General features: G+C 44.1%; 1 protein-coding gene across 1 annotated transcript; it reads right to left on the bottom strand.

Moving 5' to 3' along the window:
• Positions 1-667: 667 nt before the first annotated feature.
• On the bottom strand, positions 668-9,972 carry PITHD1 (PITH domain containing 1). Its single transcript, XM_033157741.1, has 6 exons — positions 9,724-9,972; positions 7,147-7,190; positions 6,492-6,569; positions 4,203-4,307; positions 2,755-2,863; positions 668-1,460 (listed from the first exon to the last, which is right to left on the bottom strand). Exons 1-6 carry the CDS (start codon positions 9,919-9,921, stop codon positions 1,359-1,361), a joined length of 636 nt encoding a protein of 211 aa, XP_033013632.1. The 5' UTR covers positions 9,922-9,972; the 3' UTR covers positions 668-1,358.
• Positions 9,973-10,532: the final 560 nt, after the last annotated feature.

Genomic DNA, 10,532 nt, shown 5'->3' with positions numbered 1-10,532 from the left:
TTGGAACATGTAAAGTGACATGCACAGGATTGTGCTCTTTAGTCCTGCTGTTCAATGGGGAATAATCTGTTATAAGGGTTTAAGGCTGAGCCTTAGTTAAGAACTGGCTACTAGCATGTTGGACTAGGACTAAGGAGATCAGGGTCCAAATTCCCACTCATCCATGAAGATCACTGATCTTGAACTAAACACTTTCTCTTGGCCTAGCCTACTGGAGAGAGGGAAAACCATGTACACCACCTCGAGCTCCTTGAAGAAAAGGTGGAATATAAATGTGACAATAGGGAGGTTTTTAAGCAGAGGCTGGATGGGCATTTGTCATATATGCTTTAGCTGAGATTCTTGCATTGCAGGGGGGAAAGATTTTTTTTTTAAAATCTACTGTTGTCAACAAAACTAATGCTGACAGTGGTCCATAAATCTCAACCCTTCCGTACTACTTTATTTCCCCATTGCCCTGCTTGTGGACTTCCGAAAGGCATCTGGTTGGCCACTGTGAGAACCAAAAACTGAACTAGCTAGGCCTTTAATCTGATCCAGCAGGGCTCTTCTTGTGCTCTTTGTACTCCTCCACATTTATTTTGTACCAGTCAATTGTGTCAGGCACTAAGGGCAGATTTCCTGCTTGGAGGGTAAAAAAATAATAATGATATACGCAAGGGACATACACACTCTTTGCCATGTTTATTAGAAAAATTAAGCCACATTGGTTAGAAAGTTAAGCACAGGAGAAACATCCCTCTTCAGGTTTTAGATGCACAGTTGAAGCTGTTGCATTTTGGCAAGCAACTTACTGGATGATATTCATGGAGAAGCATGCAGTACTTTGGTGCACTCTCTGGAGCACAACCAAATGAATACTGCCATGTACAAGTCACATTAACTTGAAATTATCCAAGAGCTCATCTAGAACACCAATAACTTATCCCCCTGTATAAAGTACATTCAAGAGGCAGAACAGAATCCCAGATAGTACAACACTCCCAGACCAAGTCTCCCACCAGCCTCACAACTTTATGTATGCCAGCAGGAGAAGCAGCAACTGAACAGGAAGATCACTGACTGAAAAAAAAACTTCTGCCCTGACAGATACAACATAGTTGAGACAACTGCATTACAGGCAGGCAAAGGCCAATATTTTCAAAACCTACTCCTTCAATATTTGTAAGATCTCAAGCCATGATTGTCCTTAGCAATGGTATAATTATTGGTACCTAAATGCCAGCATTTGGTGCCCTGCTTTACCAAAGCAGCCACACCCACACCCACAAAAGAAACAATGCTACAATGCTCCTTATAGCCTCAAGTGTTTGAGTGTCTTCCAAGCCTCCACAGCAGTCTGGTGGTGCACAAGCCAGTTAGGAAATGAAGTGCGTCTCCGGTGTGATCTGATCAATTTTGTGGTCAGCTGGGTTCGCTGCTGCTTCATAGTTGCAGATGGTCACTTCATGTCGATGAGGCTGTACAGAAAAGACACAAGACTTCCTAAGATGCAACGCAGTAAAGTTGAGAATTGGTGAAAGCCAGAGCAGTCCTTTGATCCCATTTCCATTTAGCAGAACCTTCTCTTCCACCATACATTTTCCCTAGAATACTTACTATGCAAAGATTCCTAGAGTAACCTGTGCTTGCTTTGATGAGTTTTAAGATGATGGTAACCTACCCCTTTGGGGATGCAGTGATGTCTCTTTTCATGTCTTGTCCCCTCAAAGTCTAGCATGCCTTATCACTCAGGTATGCTGTGTGCAGTGAAAAATGGCAGGATTGTCAAGACAGGTCAGTGGCTGCTTTAACTTGGCAGGGCCCTGCACTAGGGAAAACCAGCAAAACAGCAACAACTGCTTTGTTTACAATCATACCCCAATTTGGAGCAGCAGGTGGAATTGAAGACAGGCAGCTCATTTAAGGAATCTCTGCTTTAGATCATAGGACAGATCTTCCACATAATCGAAACACATCCTGCACAGAGAGCCTGGGGCCAGATTTGCAGCAATCAAGTGGCAGGTATATAAACGTGGCATGTCTGCAAACAGCCACTCATTGAGTCATTTGTGAGACATAAAATGCATCAACATGTGACAAGGCAGGAAAGCTTTTTTTTCAGGAAGTCAAGCAAGCTCAACGGGATAGCAGCTTTTGTGGACTCATCTACATGGCTTGGGTATACTTCATACTCCTCATCATAACCACAGCAAATAGCATTAAGAACCATAAAGGGGTGGACACCTACTAGCATGCAATAGTTGCATTTAAACATTATTAATGTTTTACTATGGATGTACCTTAAGCACAGACTTTCATATGCTATTTTCCACTAGCCACTAACAACAGGAGACAACAGCTAGGAGTCATTTAAATATACAACATCCAAGGTTGTCACATTGATTTTGCACCCACCCTGGAGCCTCTGCTCAGACAGAATTACATACAGAATTGTATGTAATTTGACTTGTCTCCTGCTATTATAAACTCTCCAGTGATGAAGGACGGTATAGAAATTTTATAAATAAGTAAAGGTATCCTTAGTGGCCATTCCTGCTTGCACAAGATCTATCTTTGTTCCCTTCCCTTCCCTTCCCTGCCCTGCCCTGTCCTCCCCCCTCCCCCCACCCCTTTCCCCTTTTTTATTGTGTCTACTGATCTAGAAGCACATGGGCAGGGGCTGTCTTGTTTTTCTATCTCTATTGATAATTTATACAAATTTAAGAAGCTCTGCCTGGCCCTCTTTTTCCATTTGTCATCTTGGCCCCTTACTTCTGTCCATTCTCCCCTCAGGCCTATGTAAAAGATCTTCGTTGTCTCAGCACCAAAGTTCTTGGAGATGTGGATGGACAGATGATAAACATTTGAGAAGCGAGCAATTCTGAAACAAAAAAGAAATTTGGTGTTCTGAATACACAATTCTCATTACAGACACGCAAGAGATTGCATTCTGGTCTCTGGAGTAATAATCACAAGGATAGAAAAACAGTTTTTTTGGGTCACTGTCTCTACCAACTCCAGACCAAGACACAAGCTCAGGAACTGGCAAAGCCTGAAGGGAGAAAGGGATCACCTTAACTTCCTGGATTGCAGCAGCAGTCAGAGAATTTTGGCTGTTTCAGCAAACCGATCAGGGCACACTTGTCACTGGTGCTCTTTCTTTTCTGGGAGAGACCTACCACTGCCTAATCCATTACTGAAATACTCCTCTATCAGATGCTGCCCCTTAAAGCCACTCAATTCACTTCTTGGTCTTTGGGATTTTTCAGTGACTACACTACCGATCACATTTAGAGACCGTTGTGCCTATTTATGCCTCATGGTACCCCCCATTTAGAGGGCTTCTGACTCTGAAATTCCAGTTTTGTCTGTTCAGCAACACAACCAACCTACTACATTCTTCTTCCTGCCTTTCCTCTTCTGGGGCACATGGGGAATCATGTCACCTTGGGAAGTTAATTCAGAAACGGAATACTTTAAAACCAGGGCTGCAACTTTCCACACCCTTAAATTTCCTGTGGTTTTTTGTTCCAGAAAATGGTACATATCACCTTTGTTCTGTTGTAATGACAAAACATCACATCAGTAATAACTAATTATAGTATCACAAAAGGAAATGGGAGCAAACGAAGACAGTTAATGGGTGTCACACAAACAGGAGGCCAAAACCCCATGATGGATAGCTTTTGCTACATTTCAAGCCTTCTCCAGCCACAAAACTCTCATCCTCAATTGTAGAAGAAAGCTCAAGAAGAAGCTGGGTAAGGAAAAAGCTTCTCTACAGTCTAGGTATCAAGTTAACTTCCCTTGTCTTCTTTATTAATTTGCATGTATCCAGCTGGGGTGCTTATGCTTCAGGAGCAGCAATTAAGCACCATACCACATAAAACAGCAGTGGCAAAAATGCTGTTTGTGCACTATACTGTACCAGAAAATAAAATATAATTAAGAATCAGTCTGGAAATAAGACAGTTGCCCTTCTCTTTATGTTCCGTCTCTTACACCAAGCATGTCTGCACAGTAGAAATATTAACCAATTTAACTGCCATGGCTCCTTATGCTCAAGAACACTACAAATTATAGTTCAAAAGAGAAGGTCCTGACATCTGGTACATGGAGAACTATCAGAGAGCTGCTGTTCAGGCACAGGTTAAATATTTGTTTCCAGTTTCAAAACAAGGGAGTTGCACATTCCCAGTGAGAGCTGAGCAATGACTCACTTTGTAGGATATTCCAGTTCTCCAGTAACATCACGATTCAGGCTGAACATCTGATCTGGTTCTCTGGCAGTATCACCAAAAGACATGTGAGGAATGTTCTTAAAGCTGAAATAAAGACAACAGCAAACATCAGCCTGCACAAATTCAAAGTTTGCTTATATATCCCAAGCAATGTAATTTGGCTTTGTACTGTGAAACATAGCCCAACTGCTAGGAGCACCACACAAACTGAGAAATCAGATGACAAAACAAGTTATTTTTCACATCCTGGTGCCCTCCAATTGTTTGGGACTGCTATGGCCATCATTCCCATGCAGCACGGCCAAAGGTCAGGGGTGGCAAGGGCTGTAACGCACCACCAGCAGGAAGGAACCAGGTTGGAGAAGGCTGGCTTAAGACATGCTCTAAGTCTATCTAATGCAAAGGCAGCCCAATATTGTGTTTTTGAGCTGCATATGTTTTTGAGCTACAACTCCCATTAGCCACAACCAGCATGGCCAAAAATCAGGCATGATGGAAACCGTAGTTTGTCAACATCTGGAGGGCAATAAAATGGTTACCCCTGCTCCATTCCATTGGTCCTCCACTGGTGGGTTGGGATCCGCTGCTGGGCCACAGATTGATCTAAGGTGGGTCACAACAACCAAAATACCACCCTGAAAGTACAGGTAACTCTCATCTTATGTCAGGGCTAGGTTCTGGGGGTCCATGCATATACACAAAAATAAATAAAGTCATGAACCCCCAGAGTCAGCCCACCTGCAAGGTCCAGTGCTACTTGCCCACCTTTGGGAAGGAGGTTGGAGGACTCTAGGAACCTCCCAGAGCCCTCATGCCTCATTCCCAAAGCCCAATGCCTCACTTATCTGGCTCTTGGAAGGTGGTGCAAGGGCTCTGGGATGCTTCCAGGGCCCTTGCACTGCTTACCCAAATCATAGTAAGCCCGCAATAGCAGCTTTGCACAGGTGAGGGGAATAAATAAATGGAGAGTGGGTTTCCTCCACTCTCCCCTCCACTCTCCATTTACTTAATCATTTCCCTTACCCACCCATGCAAAGCTATGATAATGTAATTAAAATAAGCATAGATGCGAGTTACCTGTATGTAGTACAAAATAGTAATTAAGAGATACGTCCCCAAATGCAGTTGAAGGTGAGTCCCAGGTCTGAAAAAGTTGAAGACTACAGTACTGCCCTAATGTACTGCTTAGAAAAGGAAACTACTCCCCCTATTGAAAAAGGAAGGAACTATAACTCATGGACCTCTGAGTAACTGGGCTGGTAAATCAGCAGTACCAACATTGCTACCTAAGGGAAATACTGATTTAATTAATATTAGCAATTTAAGAATCTTCAGCCACATCCCCAATCCATCAACTCCCTGTTCCTTTGTGACTCTGCCCTCAAACCACCACAGATGACAGAATGGCAAGCTACTCGCAAAGCTCCTGCACCCAACTGCTACGGGCACCAACCTGCAAATGTCACGACAGCAAAGCCAAGTGCCAATTTGCCTAGAGCACACAGCCAAAACAACAATATCCCACTGCAGCACTAAAGATAGCTGTCATGATTCTACAGTTCCAGTCTCCACAGTTGCACACAGGAGTGTAAATATGTGCACTCTTCCTGATGAATGTGAGGGATCTATGTATGATTTCTAGGGGTCCCACAGGTCATATCATAAGCTTTTATTTGTATGACCCTATTTTTATGGGCTCCACCTAAGAACTAGCATCCTGTATTTTGTTCAGGGGCGACAAAGGTGCTAAGAGGGAAACCTTAAGTACAGTATGTGCTACCAAGGTGAGGTGGGAGTGGAAGGAAGGCTAGCCAAGTGGCAAGATGGTTAGAAGGAAGTGGGACAAAGCAGACACCTGAGGAAAGAAGGAGCTGAAGAATGGGAGGCACTCAGGAGAAAGTAGGACTGGGGCACAGGGACCATTCAGCAGTGGCAGGAAAGCAAGGGAGGAGCACGTATTAGTACAGAAGCCAGATCTTGACAAATTCTGCCAATTGTAGCTTCTGCTGTCTCTGCTGCATGATGACCTGGAAGTTATGAGAGTAAAGAAAGACAGTTCTTCAGTCCCAGAATTTGAGTATAGCCAATTTCTAATTAACTGATCTTGACCGTTTACTGCAAGCTACACAGTGACCAGTATTGACTAGAATAATGGAACAGGTGAAGCAAAAAATAAGAATAACCACTCAGTTATTGTCTTGGTAGGATTAGGCATTTGCACAGCACAACAGTTCCACCACAAAATATTTCCCCTTCAGCCCTACTTACAGTCTCATTTCCGATGGGTGTGTGTTGTCATCCTCTCCCATCACAATTATCCCTTTTAGTTTCACATTGCCGGTAAAACTGCAACAAGAGACAGATTGCTGGTTTTCCAAGTACAGTAGATTTAAAGCATTTTTTTAACAAGCCAGAAGATTCCTAGGTGGTGTACTAAAGTGTAACATAAAACTATCTGTACTCATAGGATTAAAATCTTGCCGTAAGAATGTCACACTTTCAACATTGTCAGATGACTCTTCAGAACATTGGAAGGGGTTGCCATCTTAACCTGCCGTCATACTGCCGCCCAGTCTACCCACAGCTCCTTCTGCACCCCCCTCTCTCAATGGAAGAGCCTGAAACCTCTATTATGGCATCAGCTGCTGGAGAGTGCTATAAACACTTCACGCGTCCCTAACATATCACTCTTTTTGTGGATTTTTAATTGCAACCTGCTTTGAGAGTCAGTCTTCCCTGAAAATCAGGTAGAAACAAAAATAAAATTATAGTAGCCGTCTTCCAAAATTACCTCTTGCAGCTTGACTGCCACCCAAATGTTCTGCATTTTAAGTTACATTTCAAGAGGGAGGAAAAAACAGCACTGAACATGGGGAGACGTGAATGTCAATAAATCATGCACTCATGCAAAATAGGTACTTACGGAATATTAAACAAAAGCTCTTCATCATCATCGCTTTCTACAAACTAGAAGAAACATAAAACTCAATTTAATATAAGGAAATTTATATCCAGTGAATAAAAATGTTGTCCTGCATGCTACTGTATATGCATTCAATTTGTTCAATGGCACCTTGAGAACACCAGAGGTTACTTTTGGGTTGTAATTTTTAAAGAACAAGTTCCTAGCCATCACAGCTAAGAAGAAAAGTCTGGATACATGCAGGCCGGGCAGTAGTAACATAAACTGAAAGAAAGCCTTGCAAATAAATGCACATACAGTATGTTACCTCAGTCCACACATTTCAGCAACCTACACAAAGTTATGCTACTTATTCATTTTCTCCTTGAAAAATTGAGGAAGAATCTGCTTCCACTCTGCAAGACCACCCTCTTGGATTGCCTGGAAGCAATAATGATCTACCCCAGGCAGGTGGCTATTTCCAAGCCTGGGGGGAAAGGCCATCTCTTATGCCTCCCAAAACTAATATGCTGTGACTCACAGACCACACCTGCTGTCAGTCTAACCCTGCTCTCCATGCCCATACCATTCTTGCCCAGATAATTCTATGTGACTTCAAAACCTGAATTTTAGGTGCACAGACAGAACAATATATAATTTGCCTTAATTCATCACAGTTGCAGAATGCAGTAATTTTCTAGGCACAGAATTCTGGACATCTAGGCAAACACATACAAATCCAAGTCTGTCTTCTTTCAAACCTCTTTGCACTTACAGGCAAGTACAACTTTAACTCAACTACCTACAAAACAGTCCTATAACATAGTGTGCACTGGGAATCTATCAGGAGACATAAGCAATAGCGCCAAATGGCACAGCCACCTCCCTGACCCTTTCCAGTCAATAAACAAACTGACTGGACCAGGTGGTGTAACAAGACCTGTCCCTTTACAGTCTATGTATTACGTACATTGACAGACAGTACTGGCAGCCAGTAAGTTTTTGCTTCTAAGTAGGGCTGTCTTATCTCTCTCGGACCTGAAAAGTACACTGGACATCCTCAACACTTTGTCTCATATGTACAAGTTCCAAGGGGAAAATGACATCATGCTTCACATTACTGTTGCCATCCTAAATATACTGTATGCCTTCTGAAGTAATTTATATTTATATTGATGGAGTTAACTTTCATAATAAGCATGCAGACTCCCATCAATCTTATTTGCCATATTAAATTTGTGAGCCCTCATAAGAAGAGCTGCTGGATCAGGCCAATAACCCATGTAGTGCAGCATCCTGTTCTCACAGTAGAGAACCAGATGCCTGTGGGAAACCCACAAGTAGGACCAGAGAACAAAAGCACTCTCCCTTCCTGGAGTTTCCAGAAACTGGTATACAGAAGCATCACCATGGAGGCAGACCATAACCATCATGGCTAGTAGCCACTGAAAGCCTTATCTCCATAAATCTGTCCCATTCTCTTTTAAAGCCATCCAAGTTGGTGGCCATCACCACCTCCTGTGGGAGCGAGTTCCAGAGATTAACTATGTGCTGCATGAAAAAGTATTTTATTTGTACTGAATCTTCCAACATTCAACTTCACTCGGTGTCCATGAGTTCCACTGCTACACTTTGAGAGAAGAAAATGGTTTTTTTCTATCCACTTCCTGCATGCCATGCATAATTTTATAAACTTCTATCATGTCATCTCTCACTCACCTTTTATCTAAACTACAAAGTCCTGAGTGCTGCAACTTTCCCCCATACATTTTCCGGGTAAAACTCTAGTTTTTGTTTCTAAGCATGCCAGCTTTCAATTTATACTGTTAAGAACCCACCTTCAAATAGCTTACCTAAGAGGCAGCTTACAAATATTTTAAATAGATAAGCCTTGTTTCTATGGCAACAGAATAAACACCATTACCTCTCTGGAAAAAGCTTAGGTTGTTTTTTTTTTAGTTTCCACTTCATAACTGAGTTATAATTTGTATGTGAAAAATACCTTTCTGCGCAGTTACCACATGCATCAAATAATAATGAATGGGCGGACGAGTGCCCTTGACACACACCCTTGACCCTCCCTCTGCCCCTCCCCATAACCAGCACCTTCGCTGGGTCGATATCTATGCCAGGAATGGGGAGCCCAGTGGCCCTCCAGATGTTGCTGGACTCCAACTCTCATCAGACTCTGCCAGGTGGCGAATGATAGGGATGCATGGGTGCAGCCAGGGGGAGGAGCAGGTGCCCCCCCCCATCAAGTAAATAAATAAAAAAGTTCTTAACTAAATGAACAATTGCGTCGCAGACAACTCGATTCTGACCCCCTAACCTAATGCCTGCCCCTCTCCCAAAAATAAATCCTGGATGCACCTATGCAGGGATGTCAGGAGTTGTACTTCAGCCACGTGGGGTCTAGTGTAGCAACTTGTGTTGGTGCATTGCACCAACGCCCTCCAGGTGTTGTCGAGCTACAACTCCCTGGCATAGCCCACGGCGAGGCTTGGTTGGTAGGAGTTGCAGTTCAGCAGCACCGAAACGGCCACAAGCTCCCACCCACAACCCCCCCGGGAGGCGAGAGAGAAAGAAAGGAGGGCAGACCTTCTGGCGGTCCCCGCGGTCTTCCCAGGCGCGGAAGACATGAGCCCCGCTACCTTCCCTCCGCTCGTTCAGGCACTCCAGGCGCTCGCGATCGATGCGCAGGTAAAGGCCCCAGGCCTGGCCGCGCCGCTCGGGAGGCTCTTCGTGGTCGTCGCCATGGCAACAGCTGCCCCCGCCGTGACTGTGCCCGTGAGACATGTCCGAGCGCGAGGCGACGCCTCCTCTCCGCCCCCGCACGCCTCGTTCCCCCGCAGCGATAGCAGCAAACACGCAGCCACACGGACTGAGCAGAGGGAAAGAACCCGGATGTCAACAATGGCGGAGCATGCGCACTTCCGCCGCCTTCAAAGGCATCTCCCGTCCCTTTGAGACGGGGCCGGCCTTCTTTGGCCCCTCCCGCGTCTCTTGAAACACTGTGCACGTTTTGTTACAGATCTAGAAAAAGTATAGAGTGTCCCCGCACAGCCTGAACTTCTAGTCCAACCTCCTTACAATGATGAAGAAATATGCTGCTGGTAGCCCAAATGGGGATCGAACCTGTGACCTTGGCATGATCAGTACCACGCCCTAATCACATGAGCATTTATTATTAATTTTATTGTTATTAGTTACGCACTCTTCACCCCGAGGTCCCAGGGCGAGTTACATTAAAACACAATACTGTATTAAAAAACCAGTTCAAAACTTCTTACAATCCCAACAGCAAGATGAGTCTTAAACGTACAAACATCAAGTGTCAGTAAGCAACTGAGGTAAGTGACATTCGTGTGCCATTACTTAGTCATAGACAGTTACAGGTATGTAGCCGT

Source organism: Lacerta agilis, chromosome 8 (assembly GCF_009819535.1).
Source record: "Lacerta agilis isolate rLacAgi1 chromosome 8, rLacAgi1.pri, whole genome shotgun sequence".
Taxonomy (NCBI): Eukaryota; Metazoa; Chordata; class Lepidosauria; order Squamata; family Lacertidae; genus Lacerta; species Lacerta agilis.
This window is presented reverse-complemented; position numbering and strand designations above follow the sequence as displayed.

What these genes read in the sequence shown, in the direction of transcription:
- PITHD1 (XM_033157741.1), bottom strand. Translation starts at nt 9,921, where the DNA reads ATGTCTCACGGGCACAGTCACGGCGGGGGCAGCTGTTGCCATGGCGAC. An exon ending in GAGCTTTTGTTTAATATTCC is followed by an intron (nt 6,570 to 7,146) that starts GTAAGTACCTAT and finishes CTCTTGTTGCAG; the next exon opens with TTTTACCGGCAATGTGAAAC. An exon ending in GAACTGGAATATCCTACAAA is followed by an intron (nt 2,864 to 4,202) that starts GTGAGTCATTGC and finishes TTTTTGTTTCAG; the next exon opens with AATTGCTCGCTTCTCAAATG.